At 39.4% G+C, this 23,299-nt stretch overlaps 1 protein-coding gene across 4 annotated transcripts in view; it reads left to right on the forward strand.

Annotated features, from left to right (window-relative positions):
• The window catches only part of LOC139103299 (platelet endothelial cell adhesion molecule), a 153,062-nt gene that overhangs the window by 26,106 nt on the left and 103,657 nt on the right, over positions 1-23,299 (forward strand). For 2 of the 4 annotated variants that reach the window (XM_070657822.1, XM_070657831.1), the window contains one exon: positions 7,559-9,750. In XM_070657822.1, the coding sequence (XP_070513923.1) occupies positions 7,559-8,802 (1,244 nt within the window). In that variant the 3' untranslated portion in view covers positions 8,803-9,750. Of the gene's footprint in view, positions 1-7,558; positions 9,751-23,299 lie in introns of those variants that run through there. The other 2 variants (XM_070657840.1, XM_070657849.1) reach the window with 1 other exon arrangement.

The raw sequence follows: 23,299 nt of genomic DNA on the forward strand, positions 1-23,299 counted from the left end.
CCGAGAACTCCGTGCGAGAAGGATAGCGTTCGATTCACGATCGGACCTATCGACTGTCTCACTTTCTCCGCGGTTCTCTTTTTTTCTTCCAAGAGTCGATTTTTAACGATCACTTCAGTCTAGCTGCAGAGCCACGGGCGCGAGGACGTGTTGCTAATCGCTCTGCAACTACGCGTATTTTCGATCGCGGATAGGAAAGTATCGCATACGTGTAAATGTCGACGTTGTCGACTCGATAACAAACGATAATTTTTTATACTTTTCTGTTATTCTAATCATCGTTCTGCGCTTCGTTCCACGGTTCGACTTCGATAATATAACACAATTTCCCTTCGATTCAACTAGCGATGAAAGTTCCTTCGTCATCGTTATTAACTCCATCGCGTTTGATTCGTTTATTGAATCTGATCTGTTGTTCCCTTTGTCGCTAAACTGACATTAGTTTATTCGTTCAATGCAATATACATATAATTTAGCTAAACAGTGCCATCCTACTTTAATTTCCATTTATCGTGCAGAAATTCGTGATTTTTTAAATAAAATTATAAATAATATTACTTAAAGTATTTATTAAAAAATTTTTATTTATACTTTTCATGTTATTTTATTAATTCTGAGAGGATCCGGTCATTAAAATAACCAAATTTAATTTACGAGCATTCGGGAATTTTTACTTTTCTGTTTGCGTTATTGGATTTAAAAGACTCGCCGATTTATTCGAAGATGAGCGACCACGAGATAGTAATTTCGCTATATATATGTCCGCTGAGCTCTTTAAAGCTTCTTGCTATAAGTTACCCAAGCATTGTCGGCACTACCAGATGCTTTCTACAATCCTCTGCTTCCTGTAAACTTTTGCGGGAAATCGAAGATTTCGATTTCGCGATACGGATGTAGCGCTAAGGGACGGCGCGAATTGTACGTCGCGGAGACACATTTTGTAAGGCAAAAATCGGGGACTTTCGAAGCACAGTTGAAAAAGTTTCGCGCGTATGTGTTTGCCCAGTTGCATCCTTTATGCTACGCGCATAAAGCTCGCGACGCATGGAACGTATTCTCTTGTTGGATTTTTTTGCACATCGTGCCGCGCGTGTTACATTATTTGCTGCAGGACTGCTGTGCTTGTTACAAATTGTTACGTAACAGAACATTATCACGGAGAAACGGCGAAGTTGAAATATAAAGAGATGCAGGTTTGCCGGAACTTTTACGGTTAGTCACTATTTATTTTATAACTATTTACCAAAATATTTATTAAAAAAAAATTAAATAAAAAAAAAACCTGTTGTATTAGCAGATTTAGTTACAAAATATCGAGTTTTTTCATAATATACGTAACGCAGTTGTAAGTTAATTAGAAAACCGTTATTGTGAGTATAGATGTGGTTTATTTAGTTCAGTGCTACGGTATTTATTTTACATTTTTGAAATATGTCAGTTCCCGCTTTAAAAAGAGAAGAATTTTATTTGCATTTTTATATATGTATCTCGACAGGATTCAATGAACGATCTGTAACGTCTTAAAACGCGTCGGTACGATTCTGCCGTACAATGCTGGAAAAATGCTTAAATATCAGAAGTTCTACGCTTTCTAGTCGTTCCTGCATCTTTCGCACAAATCGGAAGCAGAGTGCTGAGTTCGATAGTATATTGCACGTGTTATAATCGTAATATGTCAGCTCCGCGCGCGCTGCGAGTTAAAGTTAAAAATAATTAATATTTCGGGGTTTTGCAATCGTGTCATATGATTTAATTCCTATTTAGTGTTGCGTGCGTAATACTTGTGTAAATTTTAATTAGTACGAATATAACATCGTGCACTATCCCTTGATAGAATGTATGTGTAGGTATGTGTAATAGCAAAGTCGCATAAACTCGTGAACGGTATTACTGAATTACCTAACTATATACGTGAGCATTGTACCGTAAGTGTACACAACATTGTGAGTAATACGGTGTGCACTCCATCACTTCATTATTTTATATCCGACGAGCTATGCTGTTTCTAGAAAGCATTCCGTCAGAAAGAAAATTCTCCGGAAACCTCGTTAGGAATGAGACGTTGAGCTTTTTGAAATTACACGACGCTGTCAAGCAAAGCAATTCAAACACGTTTTTTTTTTTTTTTTTTTTTTTTTTATATGTATAATCGTGTTGTGTGATAGTCAGATTTATGAGAAAATTGTTACGAGCACTATGTCTTTCATTCGAACAATTTCTTAATTTATTTAATTTGCAATCAACATTTTTTACATAATTTCTGGAGTTCTTAAGACTTAATATCTTGGCAGTCGAGTTTATGAGCTAAACTTCAGCGAAAAGTAAAATTTACTTGAAATTAATCATGAAACAAGAGTATCTTTGCACTTTTGAAACGTAATTTTCTAAATATTTTTAATTGTCAATGTTGAACATTACTTTAGAATCCTTTATACAATTAATATAACAAATTAAATTTTGTATTTATATTACATATGTTTATGTATATGTATAAATCTATATTTATTTAATATTATACTAATTAATTTTAATACATATGCATTACTAAATATACATATAACTAACATTACTTGTGTTGAAACGCATGTTGTGTGTGCTGTACAAAAGTTATGATTATTATTGATATTTACTCCGGTTGACTGGGTGATAGGACGTTTATGCGCTTGTAACTTTCGCAAGTATTTTAAAGCGTAAATATTTGAGATTGCAATCAGTTTTTAGAAGCTACATTTTCTAGTCGTTAAATTTGAACGATTAATCTTTTCACGTCAGAGATTTAATTCTGGTGAAAATTAAAAATCACAAAAAAAATACAAATCGGTTTACCATAAAATCACTACATTCTTAGGAAATTCCGTATTAATTTTATTTTACTCAAGTTGAGATTGCTTTTGAAGAAAATTGTACATGTGCACGTTAATAACGAAATTTCTACGTATTCGCGCTCTAATGTTCTCATGAATGCAAAATAGATTCAGACCTTAATATAACGCTCGAGAGTAGTGAACACTATATCGAAATCGCTTGTAATTCTGTTTAAGCACGTTCCTCCCAATGCACCGACAAATGCGTGACTGAATCATTTCGCACAATCTTCCCTCTGTATTTTCATTAAGTTTTGTTTTCGTAAATTTCCAAGATATATTTCTTACGTAAAAATATTATTAAAATACATTGACGATGAAAAATATTCGACTCATGCCCGAGTGGAAATTTATCTAGCTAATCTTGAGCGTTACATTTCTGGCACAGTGCTGAACAGTTTTACCAGACAGTCACGAGATGAACCACGAATTGGCTAGCTAATTATTAGGTAACGGTGAGAATTAATTTTTACTCGGGTGTATAGAAACTCTATGGCAGTTTTTTTTATTACAATGTCGAATAATATATCCAGTAGGAATTTGCGTTGTTACAACATTACGCTTATATCCGGGGCATAACATTTTTATTGGATACGCTGAATTAAATTTTCTCTTTCTACTACAATAATAATTTGTGTAAAATCTTCTTTTTTTGTGACAAAAACAAATTTAAGTACAATGTTTATTAGCATTTTCGCGTTTATAATGCGTGATATTAAACAGACAGATATGTATTATGTAAAAAAATTGAATTAAGTTTTAAGATAAGTGAAGAACTTTTTCGTCACAGAGACATCTGATAAAATGTTTTGTTTTAAAGTTTTAATAGACTCTAATTTACAGTGTTTAAATTTGTTACAATATTAATCAATTATTGTAAGTAGATTTTTTTTTTTAATAATATCAAAGCAAGAATTTTATGCCAATTAACTGCTGCATGAATGTACCATCGTCATTTTAATTGAAGACATACGTCACGTTTAATTGGCACAGTCTTTTCATTACGGGCGATATACAGGAGGTAGTCATCAAAAATTTGTATATGTGGTAGTATGTCATTCCAACTTTGAAATTGACTTCCGATAAGCGGAGAACAAGATTGATGATCGAATGATGCGCGATGGCTGTCGAAATTTCTGGCAACCGTTGGCCATTTCAATCTGCAAAATTCAAGGATCGGCCATATCATCCAATATCACAGCCATCAAACGCAGACGAATGCATTTATACAAAATGCTTTGAAAATGTTTCGCACCGATATAGCAAATTAAAAAAAAAAAAAAAGAACTTTAGTAAACATATTTATTTCGAGTAATACAATACCTACTTCGTCAATTGTTAAAAATAAAACAATTCGGCGCATACTTTCGTGAAGAACCGTGCCAAATAAGCGTGTGTGTACGTACTTAAAAATATTGGTTTATTTTTACATAATTTATTGTTGATAATTATTTTCCGTAAATGTTCTCTTGTTAACATTTGTTTCTTCGTTACTTTATAATTATTACCAGTCTTATCGCATTCCTGTCTTTTCTTTTGAAGGTTACTTTAACTTTTATTTTCTCTCCGTCTATTCTCAGTGCTTTTCTGTCAAATATTTAAAGGTTTCCTCTTTTTCACCGAGTCGCTGTAAATTTATCACATCTATTTTTCAGCGGACGGTCTTCGTAGAAAACTTGCCGCCACACTGTTTTCTTTTTATTTTAATTGTGGTTCTGTCTAGCTACGCGATTACGATCAATATTTTTTACTTTTTTTATTTTTTTATTTACACGATTAACGAACTTCGCGTAGGACTGATAGACACTTGGAAGGAATATTCAACCCGATAGTGATCCAAGATTCCATTTCCACCACGTAATCTTTCATCGATCACGATGGTGTCCGCGATTCGTTACGATTGGCAGGGAACATAATATTTGCGGATCACTTTTTATTAACAGCATTCGAATCCGGACGGAAATCCCGGGAAAAGCGGATTCGCACTCTGGACAGGGGCATGAATTTCATATTTTATGATAGCATCGCAAGGTGCTCGTAGATTAAATGAATTTTGTCGCGGCGCAGTTTTTGTACTTTTAAAAGAAAATTGCACGCACACTTGAATCTTCCTGGAAACGTTACTTTCCCTTGGTTGACATCGATTTACTCGTGTCACAATGGTACCGTGTTGAAATTTGCATCGCGATGGAAGCACGTAATAAATCGATATCAAAACTTAATCGAAATTTACTTAAACAGGACAAAAAAGAACGGTATAGAATAGATGAACCACTTTTACGTCGCAGTAAAAGTTTTATTGCATAGTTTTGCAATATCCGACGGTTGCGCATTTGTTCTTTTATTCTTTGTTCTGTTATTTTTAACGAAAGTTTCGAGAAAAGTATAAGTCATAATTACGAGATTTTTTTTTCTTTTTTTTTTTATAACAATAGACCGTAATAAAGCTTTTATAAATAAGAATAAAATAAATGAAAAAATTTTCCATGCGTGGTAACGGCTACGTTATGTAATTTTAGCTATACCTTAGTCTAGGAAATCTTAATATTTAGATTTAAATAACATTTTAATTTACTGCGAGACAAAGGGAGTTCTGTATTATACTTTCTTCTAAATATCTCAGACTTTTATGTAGGCGTTTTCTTTTGTGAAACAGGATCTGATATTACATATTAGCCATTCATAAATTCCTGCTGGCATTGCGCGAAGAATAGCGTCGCGTCTATATTTTTATCGCGCTTCTTCGTCGATTTTTGCACCTTGCTCGGTATTGTTCATTGATAGAACGTGGCAACATAACCGGCATTCGATTAATCGTCCTATCGTTTCACGAGTCGTCGGTTTATCGTCGCCTCGAGCAGATCTTAGGAGACTTCACGGTTATTCCTTTCACTTGACTTACCAGCAATAGCTTCCGGTTTCATCTCAAGTATGTTGGCTTCAAGTGCTTCGCTGTATAAAGTACACATATACGAAGGCTCGCCCTCCCTTCCCCCCCCTCGCGTAGTTAAGAACGTGAGAGTAATCGAAAAATCCAAGTTGAGAGGATACTATAACGTGCTATTAAACCGAATCGATTGAAAATCTCAGAACGCTTATGCTTATCACAGTGTTATTCTATTAGACTAAAAATGTAACGGCCGCGTTAATGAAAATCATCAAAATGTTATGATATTGTGAATTCTGTCAGTACTTGGTTGCGTTAAATTATTTTAAATGAATAAATATAATATAGATATTTATGCGGCTTGCAGACATTTGTGTTTAATTTCCTTGTTTAATGAGCGAAATTTATTTATTAATTGAGAAATGTCTGTTAATCGAAAAACATGTTGAAATCTGTTTGATTCGACTTTCTAAATTATTTGACGAATTAAATTATTCACCGTAGTATGGTTCGTAAATATGTGGTCGAGTGTGTCATTAAAATTTTATAATAAGTTCTAGATATTTTAATTTGGGTGCAAGTTTGCCTGAATTGTATTGTATATATTGCGGATCACTAATTAGTGCGTGGATAAAATCAACGACAATTTGAAAGCGACGTTTAGTAATCGGAAATTCATCTTGTTGAGATAGACATACGTTTGCTTATCGCTTAAAATTTTTCACATTTTAATTAACAAATATGATTAAGACAAATTTTTGAGTGTAAGTCATATGTTTTTTTTTTTTTTTTTTTTTTTTTTAATTTTGCTTTCGTACGCGACGCATTACAAATTCATTCGTAATGAATTCTGTAAACATGTAATGAGTAAACGAAGATATTTTTTGTGTAAATACATAAAAAAACATTTGTGGAAAATTTTTTTATTCCTTTGAGTGAAGTATACAGCAAACATTTAATATCTTGGATTGCTCCAGAACCGTGATAGTTCAGTGATAAGGTTGAAGTGCTTTGTAAATTGACTATCCGTTTCCGGCATTCAATTTCTCCAAAAGTATTTGTGCAACGAACGAAATTGAAATGCGTATATAATGCATATTTGAACATTTATAAACCTCAAGTCGACAATAAATTCAAACCATCGCGATGAATAGCGAAAATTGCGTTTAACCAAATAATTTTAATGGTAATTATTTTATTATTTTTTTTTTTAATAAAAAATCTTTGTTCTTTCAGAAACATCTGATGCAATTTATGTTCGGAATTTGTTAAGCATTAGACTACTTCGACGTATTATGTTTTATGTTTGAAGTATCGCGGCGATTAGTAAATTTCCAATACAAAGTTTGCTTTATTACTTCACACGAGTCCGTTATCTGTACGTCGGCAATAGCCGGTTCCATTCACGGGCACTTCATTTTGCTACAGAACAAACAAGCTTTTAATCACAGTTTCAGTTTGCAGCTATTGTCTTTGCAGTGCAACGCCCCTCGTTTACCCGATTCGCGGTACCACGGTAAAATCAATATCCACGTACCGCGCTTAATATTTTTCCACGGTTACGCGCTCGTAACTGCCTTCTGAGGATGGCGTCGGGATTACGCAATACACGTACCCCATTGTGTTCCGCGGAAGCGCATAAAGCTGGCGACGTAACGGGGTCTCCTCATTGGCGCTTGAATATTGGATAAGTTTGGCGGCGAGCGCGGGAAAACGGAGCGATTACCGTACCCGTGGCTTCGCGCCACCGTGCGCGAGTTTCCCCGATAATGACTATATAAGAGAAACCGAAATTATTATGTTTCAGTTCTGCCCCGTGACGAGCCCGTTATCCTATCGGAACGCGATCGCTACGACCCGGGAGACATGTTAAGGGCAAATTGCAGCGTGCCACCCTCGAAGCCACCGGTTCACCTCTCATTCACGCTGAACAGCATGCCGGTAAGTGATGCCTATCGACACGATTGTTGTATTATGGAATCAGGGTGCAAGAGAGAATATACGTATATGTATGTCCATGGCATGCATATGTATGTATGTATATTAAAACGTTATTATTATTGTAATAATTATCCGAACACCCCGCCCCCCTTGAAGGGACTCCCTTCAAAATTTATTATTTGCGGGCGGGTTCTGGTCATATACATTATTACAACAGAAATACGCCGTTTGTTGTCGATCGCAAGTCGTCAAAATATTACATTTACTCGTCTTTATCGCGCGTCTGTCTGTGTATTCCCGTCGAATGGAAGCACAGCGAGTTTTACAGTCGGCCGCGTGACTGTTCCTCCCTTCGTTTTTAATGTCGCGGCTCGGACGATCCCGTCAGAGTTATTCTTGGGCAACAGCATCGGATGCCGTGCCTCGTACGGTATTTCCGAGTTCCGTAACCGGCCTCCTACCCGTATCACGCCGAATTCGTCGATGAACGGCGTTAACGACAAAATGTGGCTAGAACTTGGCAGCGCTCGTTCCTCGGCTAACGCCGCATATTCGTCCGCGAATTCTACGCGCTGCACGCAGCGTACAATTATTATTAATGCTACCTTTAGTTCGCCGGGGCGAATCGTCTTGACCCCGCAGTCGCGCCTGTTTCGCTTGAATCGCATGCAATATGCAACGATACGCGCTATTTTCGTTATGCTTGAAATTCGCTGCATTAACTTGTGCACGATACAGGTTTTTATATTTGCTGTGGCCGTCACAATATTCTTTCGCTCCGGTATTTCGATACCCGCTGTATCGGTCGCTCGCGTGGTCGGCCACTGCCCAGCCGGTAAACGCAGGAACTCCGGCCCGGTCCACCAAAGCGAATCGTGTGCTAAATCCTTTAATGCTCTGCCGCGGGATAGTATGTCGGCGGAATTTTCAGCGGACGGCACGTGCCGCCAACTCGCGATCTCCGTAATTCGCTGTATCTCGCCGACCCTGTTTGCCACGAACGCGTTCCATTTTCTCGACGACGACACAATCCAATGTAACGCGACCATTGAATCCGTCCACAGAAATTGCTTACATTGTCTATCTCCGATCGCGATACGTATTTTCTGAGTTAATTCGGCCAGAAGTTTCGCCGCACTTAACTCCAGACGCGGCAGCGACACTGCCCTGACCGGCGCGACTCGCGATTTCGAGGCCAATAGGGCCACCCTAGGCCGTCCGGATCGCCCGCCCGTGCGCACGTAAACGCACGCCCCATACGCTCTCTCGCTCGCGTCGCAAAATCCGTGTAGTTTCATCTCGCTCGCGCCCGCCTCCTTGACACCTCGCGGTATACGGATCTCCGTCAAACACGTCAATTGGTTTTTAAACTCCACCCAGCGCTGATGAATCTCCTGCGGCAGAGATTCATCCCATTCCAGTTTCAATTGCCACATTTCCTGTAGCAGCATTTTTGCTACTACAGTTGTCGGTCCTAAAAAACCCATGGGGTCGAACAATCCAGCGACCTCCGCGAGAACGACGCGTTTCGTGATCGACTTGCGATTAAATCCGCCGCCCCCGGCGAAGCGGAACTCGTCGGCCACCGGGTCCCACCATACTCCGAGTACCTTAGTCGTCTGCTCCCCATCGAACGTTACGGCTCTATCGTTTCGCCCGGCGCGCCCCGGAATCAGCGCCTCGCAGTTGGACACCCATTTGTCCAACTGGAATTGTCCCAATTTTAAAATGTTTATAATTTCGTCTCGCGCTTGCCTAGCCTCCGCCACGGTGTCGGCTCCGGTGAGCACGTCGTCGACGTAGAAACTACTTAGAATGCGCTCTGATCCGACCGGATATTTATCGGCGTGTCTCTGCGCCAAGTGTCTGAGACACGCGGTGGCGAGAAACGGCGCCGATTTCGTTCCGTACGTGACGGTTCTCAGTTCGAAAGTCGTTACGTGTGCTCCCGGATTTTCCCGCCACACGATCCTTTGTCTATGCATATCGTCGTCATGGACAAGAATTTGCCGGTACATTTTCACGATGTCTGCGGCGAAGACATAGTAAATAATCGGAATCGCAGCAAGATTGAGACCAAATCTTGCTGGATCGTCGGCCCTTTCATTAGTACGTCGTTCAGAGCAGCCTCATGAAGTTAGCCCCCCAATAATGGAAAAAAAATGTTTTCTTTATATCATTCGATTGCACTTCGTTTGCACATGTAAGCACACATCGATTTTTTGTTTGCACATTTAAAGAAAAAAAATTAACAATAAAATAAATTTGGGGGGGCTATCTTCACACTAGCCCCCAACATTGAAAAATTACCTTTTAAAATTTATTTTGATAGGTTTTCGTTTGCACATTACAAAACACACCGAGTTTTCGTTTGCACATCTCTAGAAAACTTATTAAAAAGAAAATTTAAATTTAAAAAATTAGAAAATTTTTTAATTTTTTTAGAAGTGTGCAAACAAAAACTCGGTGTGTTTTGTAATGTGCAAACGAAAACCTATCAAAATAAATTTTAAAAAGGTAATTTTTCAATGTTGGGAGGCTAGTGTGAAGATAGCCCCCCCAAATTTATTTTATTGTTAATTTTTTTTCTTTAAATGTGCAAACAAAAAATCGATGTGTGCTTACATGTGCAAACGAAGTGCAATCGAATGATATAAAGAAAACATTTTTTTTTTATTATTGGGGGGCTAACTTCATGAGGCTGTAATCGTTTTACTATTAAACAGTTTCTCTAAAAATGAAACGCCGCAATATACTTAACCGGTAAGCCGAAACCGAGTTTTGATGATGAAGCAACCTTGGGATTCTTTTTTCAAGCGAAGTATTTAAAACAAAGTTTATACGCGTCCTTATTCGAGCACAGGGGATTATAAAGTTCATTACGGTGCCCAGCTAGAAAAAACAATTAATAGCATTCCGAAAGTTTCGGGCTGATGGAAAAATGTGGAGCTTATAATACAGTCGCGAAAAGCATCGGCAAGAGAATATTACTTTTTTTTTTTGTTTTTTTTTAGACCGTCAATTTTTATGCTAACAATATACAGTAAAAAATTTTATGTATTTTTAATGAAAATTTTTTTTTACATAACATGACTACTATAACAAATATAGAATATAAAAAATATTAAAGATAACGTTAATAATAATGTAAAATAAAACTAAAATAAACTAAAAGAGGAGATTTCTATTAAAAAGATCTCTGACGTTTCTTGTGGCACTTTTCTTAATTATTATACAGCGTCATCATCCGAGTTCCTAATATAACATTTTATACACGTGTGCATAAGTAGCAAAACTTACTTCATTGCCCTTTATGAATACTTCTAGCGTATATATTCTTTTAGCAAATATGCGTAAACCTTATGTGACGACCGTGTGCAAACGAGATAGAAAAAAAATGTAAAAAAAAAAGAGACAAAGTATATCGCGATCTGGTTGATTAAACTTTTAAAAATACGATAAATGTGCGATGAATAAAAGGGACGTTAATATTGCACTATGCAGCATGTGCATATTTACAATTCAACGGAAAATTTTCGCCGATATTTTAAACATCTATTCCGAAGAGGAATTTATATGAATTTAACATGGTGCACTAATTTACGCAAGTACAACGTTCGCCAAATACAAACAGTACATGACAAACCAAGCTAATATGGATAATCACCGGACACGGTAGTTACTGCCATAGAAGCCAATGATTAAGATTAATATTAGCGAGTCTGACAGCAACGATATTATCATCCTGCGACACGCACGAAACAGGAGGGAACGCCATTTGTATTATTAGAATTCTACGTTCTCGATATTAATGAATTTTAAAGAGTTTTTAACTACCGTAAATATTTCAGTCATATCGTGCGTTCATAAATCGTGACATTTTTTTTTGTTTTCTTAAATACATTGTAAAATATAATCGCGTAAAATCTCACGACTAATCTCTTGTCGACTAATTGCAAAATATAATTCTTCACGAACCAAGTTAATGTGGATAATCACCGGATATCATGTATGTATTCGCGAAAAGTTTCTTCCTTTTTCCACACGCGCTTTTCAAACTGTCGGCGTAAACACAGCTTGCTCTCACGGCGTCGGAACATGCTACCCAATTCTTCTAACAGTCTCTCGAAGGTTAAACTCATATACTCGGGCTTCGAGTGAAACCACTCGAACGCCCGTTTTTTCAATCGCATTCCGACTAAAAGTTTCGCGCTATCGTCCTCTAAATGATACGTTACTTTCAAAAATTTTACTTGCTTTTCCCACGTATCAAAATCACCCGCAATTCCATCAAAGTCACTCAATAAATCGGCCACTGCCGCCAGATGCACTCGCGGCCTTACGCGCGAACTCTCCTCGCTAGGCGTCACCGTCCCCGTTGCTCCACTAGCCGAATCTTGGCCTCGCTGTTCTCGCAATAATGCAATCTCTCGTCTGGCCAGTTGAAGCTCACGCTCGATGAGTTCTTTCTCTCGCCTACACAGCTCGATTTCTCGCTGCAACACATTTCCCGGCACGGGAATCTCATCGGTGTTCTCGCTGCAATCTCGATCGTCCTCCTGTTCACCGATCTCCGCCCAGGATCCCGTCGGATCGGCTTCGAATAACCGTGCAATGAGTTCGGTCTTCGTTCCCGTCGCAGGCAACTCACGCGCACGCAATCTGCTTTTTAACGCGGCTACAGTCAAGGCATTAGCGTCACACGGCATCTCTATTTATCGTCGAAAATTCTTACGGTCCAACTCTCGGTCCACAATACTCGCCTTATCCCGGACGAGCCCCCAATTTTAGTTGTAGAATTTTATTACTTTTAATTTTTTATATGGGATGGCTGGCGGGCGTGTGAACTTTGTAGATCGACCGTTCTGATGTATTATAATTTATTTGTTATATTGAATTACACTCGCTTAGTCGCTTATTACCGTTCGCAATGCCGTCTTTCTACCGACTAACTCGCTCGTCGCCTCGCGCCTAATATCCCGGCTCGTCGAACACGATATCACGCGAAAGACGCGTGACAATAATATTCGCCGGTGATCACGCGGAAACCTGGCATCCTACAATATCACGAGACCAGCAAGAACGATATTATCATGGAACGCGACAAGAAGTGGCGGAGAATTCATAGTGTAACAATTGTGCAGGAAAATAGCGTTCCGCATATTATAATTAATAACATAAATTAAAAACTTTTAGATCCAATGGATGCTGCTCTCAAGTATCATTCGAATAATTAAAATAAGCAATCTACGGAGGACAAGCGTAGTGCGCGTAAAAAATTTAAATAATTATCAATATTATTTTATTTTCCTAACAAAAAGAGCTAAAAATGTCGGCCTGTTCAGAGCGACTCCGGTGCTCGTCCTGCACGACGCGTCAAACACCACGCGCAATTTTGCATTTATTTCCTCACCCTTTAGAATGCCGTGGTGTGGCAGATATATCGCCCCCGGTTTGTCGAGATCTCGCGCCGGCACCGCTCTCATGTGGCCTAGCCGCGCGTAGTCCCGCATGAATTCGGAGTACAATTCTCGGAAACGCGTCTCGCGAGCTAATCGGTTTTCCAGCGTCGCGAATCTTTTTAACGCGATTTCTCGCGACTCTCCTAGAGAACCCGTCATCTCCGTTTTTACGGGCAGTCGCACGATGTACCTTTCCATCGCGTTCGTCTCTACTGTTTCGTTGAAGAACCTTTCGCATCTTTGCTCGTCCGCCGTAACGCATGGAGAGCCCGCGGGCTCTTCCATCTCCCAAAAACGCTTCACGCGCTCGTCGAGCTCTCGAGTCGTGATCGACGCGTGGAGCGCATCGGCCCTCGCGACGACGCCCGGTGTGCCGATAACTCTGCCGGACAACACCCATCCGAGTCGCGTCTTTTGCATCGTCGGATGACGCTGCGTCGTTCCAATCTGACCGATGCAGATTAAACGATAAAATATTTCCGCTCCGATTAATATATCTACGTCCGCGGCCCGGTAAAATTGTGGATCCGCCAGCTTCACACCCGCCGGCACTTCGATCCTTCCCCGCGCCACCGTGACAGCTGGGATTTTATCCGTTATCCTTTCGGTTATTACGCATTCGATCCGTTCCGTGAATGCTTCGGTGCGAGACTGTATGTCGACCCACGCCGCGCGAGTCGAGCGAGTCGTTAATTGCCCGACACCCGATATTGTGATGTCTACCGGGCGTGCCTTTAACTTCAACGCGTCTGCCAATCTGGCCGTCATGAAATTTGCCTGCGACCCGGAATCAAGCAGCGCGCGAGCCGGTCTCTTTTCTTTATTTTCGTCGATGATGTATATCAACGCGGTCGACAGAAAGACCTCGGAGGCCCCCCCGCCGACCGCTTCGCGAGCCGTCAGCACCGTGGCCCCGCTCGCATCCGACGCCCGATCGCTGACGCCCGACGTCGCCGCCTCGCCCGCGCCCGAACTCCCTGTCTGCTCTCGATTCAGGTGCAACATCGAATGGTGTTTTCGATTGCACATTCTGCAATTGCCTGATGGGCATTGTGCCGTGCGATGGCTTGACGATCGCAGGCAGTTTAGACATAATTTCCTACGGCGAATTTCCGCTATTCTTTGGCTCACCGGCATCGCGACGAGCGTCGGACAAGCATAGATTGAATGCGCGCCCCGGCAATACTCGCACGCGATCCCGTTCGCGGTAACGTGTAACGCTCTTCGTCTGATATCCTGGCCCGTTCTCGGGCGCCCGTCGCCACGCCCGCCGGTCGGCGTGTCCCTCCGAGAGACCGACGGTTTTCTCCTTTCGTAAAGAGCACGCCAATTATCGCGCGGGGCAACTTGCGAGAGAAGACCTCTCGCTGCGGTTCGTCAAGTACTGGCTTTTTTTGGTTTACCGACAAACAAGGTCTAAATTTGTTGCAATTACAGAGTATTGTTTTGCGTCTATATGACGATCATCGCAGTGTAACTGGCATGAGATAACGATGGCGCAAATTGGCAGCGCGTTAAGTCCGAATCGATTGTTCTCTCAAGTTTTTCATTCACGCGATTCCGCTTTTATGTGGTAGTCTTTTAAACAATGAAAAACGTTCTTGCATTCACACATTTTACCATCGCGTCGCATTTGTATTTTATGCGCAAAACTGTTTTCCCTCCGTTTTGTTTAAAAATTAATAGGTAAGGTTGTATTGAAAATGTATAAGTATAATGTAGTAACGTCGGGTGGGTAATATTGCGTCACGCAGGTCAAAGATTTTTATGCGGAAAAAAATTTCGCGCTTTGTCGCACCGTGATGTTTTATTCATGCCCAGGAATTGATCACTGGGCGACGAATCCGCGTTGATAATTCAGACGTTTTGGTTTCCGCGGTGAAAAAGGGCGCGAGAGTTCTTGCCGTAAAGAGAGAGAGTATTTAATCGATGGCTCAATTTCGAGCGTTTAATTAAGGGTCTGCATCGTGCTTAATTCAATGTCTCTATCGTCGCGCCGCGGACGATTTCTAGACGCTATCGGCGGGTACCTCGTTTCCCTTTGCGTGGAAATTCAAATGCGCAGGACGATCCCTTCACCCTTCACGGCGGCCCCTTTCCTGCGCCACTCACAGTAGCTTGATTACAGTCGCGAAACTCCATTGTCACTCCCGCGCAAACTCATTTGATTTCTTTCGACGCTTTTTCGACGATTGCCGTGTTTGCCGGAAAAGAGGCGAGAACGAAAGGATCGGAACGAAGAGCGGGACGGGCGTTTGCGAGAATCAGCGAAACAGACTCGCCGTTTTCCGAATACCTGATCCGATTTTTGTATATCCGCGTGCTAATTCAAAGTCTCTCGTTTTTCTCTTTATTAATTACGAAAGAATTTAGAAACTTATTTAGAGGTTCGATATACTGCATGGCATATTTTTATTTTTGCTGTATTATCTACGTATGAAAACTCGAGACAAGAACTTGCGAAATAAATCTGAGAATTTATTTATTTCGATGTCATCTTATTTTATCATGTTCGGCATACATGCATATACTACAGACGCCCGTAATGCATCTACATGCGCGCATGCTAAATAAAGTAATTTGTTTAAATTTACGATGGAAGTAAGAGTAATTCTCGGCTTGCGCAATTAGCGAGTTAAAAAACTACCCGCGAGCTGGAAGCGGATGAAAATTCGTAAACTGGAGCCGCGTGCTCAACAAAGGATCGCCAACATTTAATGTGAGAGAATTACGCTTGTACTCGTTTCGCGCGAATTTATTTACACGCCTAGCTGTCGCAAACGCATTAGCCGCCCGAATCGAGAACTACGTGTATGGAGTTTAATTACAATTTTGATGAGGGCGGCGTTAAGCCAGGAATATCACGACCGAGTGCTCCGCATAGACGCGCGCGCACGCAGCAGACTGATCTGCCGAGACACGGTTGCGGCATTAGGCGGTTCACAGTTGATGCTTTCGTATAAGACAGGTGGCTTAATTAATTATAGACTTGGAACGAGGCTGGCGCGATTTTTTCCTTCGCTATTGGTACTGCCGACTAAACAGCGTGCACGGATCCGACGCGACGTCAAGACGATTTAGAGCGAATTTCAGGTCTCGTCTTCCGAAAACTTTGCGCAGATACTTAGGCTTAGCTTCGGCGTGCCTCGCGAGCTGCCTTTAGCCAGTTGTTCGAAGCCGATGCACGAAACAATTCACGGATTTCCTGATGCAGCGAGTTCGCGTGCTGGAGTCGCGCGGGGAGGGCTTTGTCCGAGCGCAAATTATTTCATAATTACCGTTATAAGTGACTCGGTGTAATTTTCCTCGTAGCAAGAAAATAGACGCGCGGATCTATCGTAACTTCGTTGGCTTCACCGCGCGCGTATGCGACTGTTAGAAAAGAAACCCGCAAAAAAGATCAATACAAACGATCGTCTTCTACCGTGTGTTGTTTTTCGGTGGTCGGTCTTCGCGGCGTCGAGCCGTGCAAAACGCAACGACCAAACATTCGAAGGAAGCTTTGCTTTACGAAAGATAAGATTGTTTGTTTTTTTTTCTCACATTTTTTACGCGCGTCGATCGTCGAGCCGTGCAAAACGCAACGACCAAAACATTCGAAGGAAGCTTTGCTTTACGAAAGACAAGATTGTTTTTTTCTCACATTTTTTACGCGCGTCGATCGTCACCTCGTTTCTCAAAACTAACCAGCTGGAGGTCCGGGTGCACCGCGGATTCTTGGCGAATTGCCGCCCCGAGAACGAGATAGAAAATAACTGTTGTGTCTTTTTTTATATGTGCGATTACTTTAATAATCCTGTCTTTCAACCGTTTTTGCACCTAATTTTATTTTTTTCCGATTTATCTGGCGATAATATTCCGCTTAACACACTCGTCAAATTAATAACGAATTTCTATTGATTCTAGCATATCATTAGCCTCATGAAGTTAGCCCCCCAATAATGGAAAAAAAATGTTTTCTTTATATCATTCGATTGCACTTCGTTTGCACATGTAAGCACACATCGATTTTTTGTTTGCACATTTAAAGAAAAAAAATTAACAATAAAATAAATTTGGGGGGACTATCTTCACACTAGCCCCCCTAACATTGAAAAATTACCTTTTTAAAATTTATTTTGATAGGTTTTCGTTTGCACATTACAAAACACACCGAGTTTTTGTTTGCACACTTCTAAAAAATTTAAAAAATTTTCTAATTTTTAAATTTAAATTTTCTTTTAATAAGTTTTCTAGAGATGTGCAAACGAAAACTCGATGTGTTTTGTAATGTGCAAACAAAAATCTATCGAATAAGACCGTTAAAGTTTTATTTTATAACATTTGGTAAAACTCGGAGTAAAGTTGGCTCCTCGATTGAGTTTGTTCAAAATAATTAACATACAAGACATACATATAATTAATATATAAAATAATAAAAATAAATAGAAAATAAGCAGTTTTTTTTATAGTTTACAATATATTTTGCAGTCATTGTAAACTGCATATATTATATACATACATATTGTATTGTATGTATACATATACAGGGTGTCTCAGCCCATGTGTAAAATCCTATACAGATAGGTAGTTCTTAGGGAGATAAATATAAAAGTTCTGTAACATTTTGTAAAATTCTCAACCGTTATTGAGAAAAAAATTAATTTGTCTAGCGCAAGAGCGACAAGGAAGCTGCGGGCGAGTGAGCGCGACAGGCGATTGGCGCCGTCGCCTATCGCGCTCACTCACCTATAGCTTCCTTGTCCTCTTGCGCTAGACAAATTAATTTTTTTTTCAATAAGTATTGAGAATTTTTTAAAACGTTAAAGAACTTTTTTATTTATCTCCTAAGACCTACCTGTATAGGATTTTACACATGGGCTGAGACTCTCTGTGTACATATATATATATATATATATATATATATATATATATATATATATATATATATATATATACACAGTGACTCCCAAAAGTATTCGGACACCAAAAAATTTTTAATATAAAGTAGTGTATTCAGATACAAAATGAAAAAATTAGATTGGCTCATTTTTTTTATAATACATTATTCATTTTACTTTAATATTGTACAGTGTTAATTTAATAAATTAATACATACATTGTTTAATAATTAATTTAACAAAGTTCAATTAATTCTCCCATAATTCTCCCGTCACTGCCAAATACATTAAATTTGCTTTTGATTTGTATTTGACAGTGACGGGATAATTATGGTGTGGCAAAAAAAAAATGAGCCAATCTAATTTTTTCATTTTGTATCTGAATACACTACTTTATATTAAAAATTTTTTGGTGTCCGAATACTTTTGGGAGTCACTGTGTATATATATATATATATATATATATATATATATATATATATATATATATATATATATATATATACGTACAATACAATATGTATGTATATAATATATGCAGTTTACAATGACTGCAAAATATATTGTAAACTATAAAAAAAACTGCTTATTTTCTATTTATTTTTATTATTTTATATCTTAATTATATGTATGTCTTGTATGTTAATTATTTTGAACAAACTCAATCGAGGAGCCAACTTTACTCCGAGTTTTACCAAATGTTATAAAATAAAACTTTAACGGTCTTATTCGATAGATTTTTGTTTGCACATTACAAAACACATCGAGTTTTCGTTTGCACATCTCTAGAAAACTTATTAAAAAGAAAATTTAAATTTAAAAAATTAGAAAATTTTTTTAAATTTTTTTAGAAGTGTGCAAACAAAAACTCGGTGTGTTTTGTAATGTGCAAACGAAAACCTATCAAAATAAATTTTAAAAAGGTAATTTTTCAATGTTGGGGGGCTAGTGTGAAGATAGTCCCCCCAAATTTATTTTATTGTTAATTTTTTTTCTTTAAATGTGCAAACAAAAAATCGATGTGTGCTTACATGTGCAAACGAAGTGCAATCGAATGATATAAAGAAAACATTTGTTTTCCATTATTGGGGGGCTAACTTCATGAGGCTCTTGCGATGTGGATATGATTACTTTATAGGTACTCCGCGTTGCATTGTGCCAACGTAAAATGAACAATAAAAATAGATTAATTTTTGAGAAAAGAAATAATTCTGTAATAATTTTTTTTTAATACATAAAAATATGTACAATTTTTTAGATAATTTATTATTTTCAATAATAAATTTAAAAGCGTTCCTAAAAACTGCGAATAAATTTAATTATTTTACAATGTTGGACAGTATGTATTAAACGGGTTAAACGGTGTTGGGTAAAAATCTAAAAGTAATTTGATTACACGTACGCCAATGATCGCAATTTATGATGCTCTCGTAAATTGGTATTGGAACATTGAAATATAGAGAGAGCTTTAACCCAAACAATATCATTCATAAGATATTTATGACGGGCACCCCGAGAGTAGCGATGTCGTATAAAACGTTTTCTCGGCAAAACGTACAGTGAGTAAATGTATTAACCGGATATTGATCGTTCATTTAATCGACACTGGGATAATCGTGGCAAGTCGCTCGCACATCTGTGGAACCGTCTGTAAATCGCAAACTGATTACGTCTTCTCCCGACTCATCGAGTATCTTCAAGCAGATAGCATCTGGAAGATTACTGTCTATATACTTGATCCTTGATTATATACTTTGGACAGTAATCGGGGAGCAAAAGATCGGATAGCACCAACGCCTGAGTTTGAACACATTTCTGAACACAATCCAGTGTCGTTCATTAATTCAGTAGCACGAAACATTAAGACCAGTGCTTTCAGCATCAATGGCGGTGATTTCACGATAAATCAAACCGTGCAGTAATAATCAGAGCGAACGAATAATGAAAATGGAAAAGCGATACAAATTCGAGTTAGAAAATTAATTTGATTTAAGTGTTGCAAGTAATTTGAAGGGGAGGGGGGAGGGAGAAAAATTCTTGCTGTCGGTATCGTGTAATCAATTAAAACGGTATACACGTGGTGCATGAAATCAGCTTAATTCACAGAATACTCTGTGTCCGTATTACGGAGCAGACAATACGTCTCATAAATCACGGGAACTTCGTGCCGCACTAATGTGTTCATTGGATTATTCATTTTCCATGTTCGTGCGTCGTCGCAGTACATCCGCAGTAGCCATTATCGTGTCACATCGATGCAATTCACGATGCGACCCATATACGTCCCTCCTCTTCGAGGCGGCGAACGTTGTACTACGGAGGCATTTTAGATGCTCTTGCGCGACGCCAGCAAACGCTGAATCGACGCGACATCGTCGGCCGAGAAAAAATTAACTTCCGTTCTACGGGTAGTTTCCGCGAGGGGAAGAAAAAGAGCAAAGTTGGACATTTGTATCCGGTGAAAGAAAGACGGTCGGTATCCCCCTCCTCCCCGTCGCTCGCGATGTTAAATAGCTCCTGAAATTTCTATACGTAATACATTTGTAGCTCGTAAATGGCGATTTTCTCCCCCATCCAGAGATCCCATCAAATCTCTCCGCTCCCTTCAGAGATGGAGAACTGTTGTCGTTCCATATCGCATCGGTTTCGAATGTGATGCCATGGCTTTCGCGGTTTCGAAAGTTTAAAAGCCCGTGTGCACTGAATTAAACCGAGGGAAGAGAGAGGTTTAAAAAAGAACGGAGCAAAAAAAAAAGAACAGATAACAACTGAATTGCGCAATTCACTTTTCGTCGTTCGCCCTACGATCGCTATTGCGATCCCGTTCCCCTTTTCCACAGGCACTATGCAAACAGATAGGTCTACCGCATCAGCTCGATGGGTGCTTACGGAATTCTATACGAGTTCGTTGGTACAGTATACGAATCGGAGAATGAATGGTTGCGGTAGCGACATGACTCACCGTCATTTTCCGGTTTCTTCCCGTCACTCTGTGGGAGGCGGATCAAGAGTGCACGTGTATTCATCGATTTGTGCACGCTCGGCTGCCTCGTTCCGTGTGTGCGCGATCGCGAAGAAAAGGGGGAACGTTCACCCTCGGCGAACTCACGCGTTCCACTCGCGGACACCAAGAATCGCGACTTTATCCCCGTGCAACGAATAGGACCCCGGCTTGCTTCGACATTGTGCAAACATCCTGGGACAAGTTTTCTATAGCGGTCTCACGAATGAGACTCCGGCTCGTGTTAAAAACTACCGACCGCCGTTTAAACGTTTTAACACAGCAAACCGCGCCGTAAAAATAAATTGCACTGCATTCTAAGGTTTTTAAGCGATACCACCGACCCGACGTTATCGCGACGCTGATAAATCGTAATTAAAATTCACGCATCACGTATAATTTAAGCGTGCACGGACTGACCGGCTCTCTTGAATTTATTTTGTAACGATTATTTTTCTCTGAAGCCAATTTTCACCAACAAACAACCCTCCGTCATTTATATTATGTTATTATTTTCGTGGGCTCATAATTAAGTATCTACTTCCGAATGTCGTTGATATTGTTAGCAATTGCAGCATTTTCAACAATTCTTTGGGGATTTGTGTCAGATTATAAATAGATTTACTGTTACCATTATTACTCGGTTCCCTTGGGTTAACGCGTATATTCTCCGCGAACCTTGTTATAATAACGTAATTAACAGATACAAATTCATGATGCTAATTGACATAAAATGTTACTGAACGACACAACATTAGAACGAATAAGTGATCTCCCCGCTTTAATGAAAATGTAATTTTCATGTGTCATGTTGAATGACCGGTAAATTTCTGCCATGTGCGTTACATTGAATTGTTGTTTTCAACGCCGTCCCGGAGAAAAATTATAATTCATAAAATTAAAAAAAAATATATAAAAATATAAAAAATCGTGCAAATCTCCAAATTTTATATTAATAATTTAAATTTGACATATGTAAATGGCAGTAATAAATTCTGATACCTAATATAAACAATGGAATGCACACCGCATTTTTAATTATCTCTCTTGGTCCTCTTGGCTGAAGTGCCACAAATATGCATTTCAACTTCGAAGTATCGGGATACGACTGCTCTCTTAGGATGTGACACCCTTTGCCACAGACAGCTGTCACGATAATGTAATACCGCGCGCGAAATATACCAATTTATTAACGAGAACGTCGTCGAGGGAGGCGACACTTCGAACGAGCACCTAGCATGTACATGACGCGCGCATACATAATCGAAACTGTGAAATATTTCTGCATTAAACGACAAATCATACATATGTATGGGCATTTTAACAAGTATATTTTTCAAGCCTGCTAAATCAAAAATTCAAATGTCGCGGCAAGCAAGCAAGCACGGGGCGTTGACAGTTCTGTATATCTTTAAATGCGAGTTTCACCGACGCGCTTTATGCTCGCGAATATGTAATAAGAAACATCCGACGTTAATAATGCATGCGCAAATTAATTAATTTAACTAGAATTTAACTGAAAAACGTGCGATAAATTTTTTTCTTAATTTTGCGTTCTAATTAACTATATATTAAGAATAATTCTCTTCTTAGCAAGTGCGTCCTTTTAAAATAAGGCGACTGAGGAGCAAAACAACGTTATCTTTCATTAAGTGAATACCGTCGGTTTGATTAATCTTTTCGACCACCTAAAGTACGATCTACCGATTTTTCAATAAAGGCACCGGTGCGGTTTTCCAATGCGTGTCACGTGTGCATCATAACTTCGTAGCTCAAAAGCACGGGAACGTATATAAATCGTTAAAATGTATTTAAACTGGCGAAATGTAATCACGCAAACGAACTAATCGTTTGCAAATATAGTTAGACTCGAAATAGGTCAGTCAGTTCCGATAAAGAGGCGGACCCACCCCGTTCGATTACGAATGCGAACCCTCGAAACCACCGCGAATAGCTCGGTTCACGAATTACGTTCAGGGAGATGCACTGGCGGACACGAAAGCGCCACGCAAGCTGCACTCGACAGCTGTCACAATAATCTGATCCTGTAAGCAAAATGCAGCAATTAACGGACACGCGTAAAACCGAAAGGATGGGTGCAGGAAGAAACGAGATAGAGGCCGAGAAAGCAAGAATAACGCATTGCCCGCGGCGGGGAGGAAATCTAGACGTAGACAAACGCACGTACATTCCACTTCCAAAGGTAAATTTATACAATTTATTCCTAATCCTAATCGTTCACCACAAACAACATAAATTGAATG

This window comes from Cardiocondyla obscurior, linkage group LG01 (assembly GCF_019399895.1).
Source record: "Cardiocondyla obscurior isolate alpha-2009 linkage group LG01, Cobs3.1, whole genome shotgun sequence".
NCBI lineage: Eukaryota > Metazoa > Arthropoda > Insecta > Hymenoptera > Formicidae > Cardiocondyla > Cardiocondyla obscurior.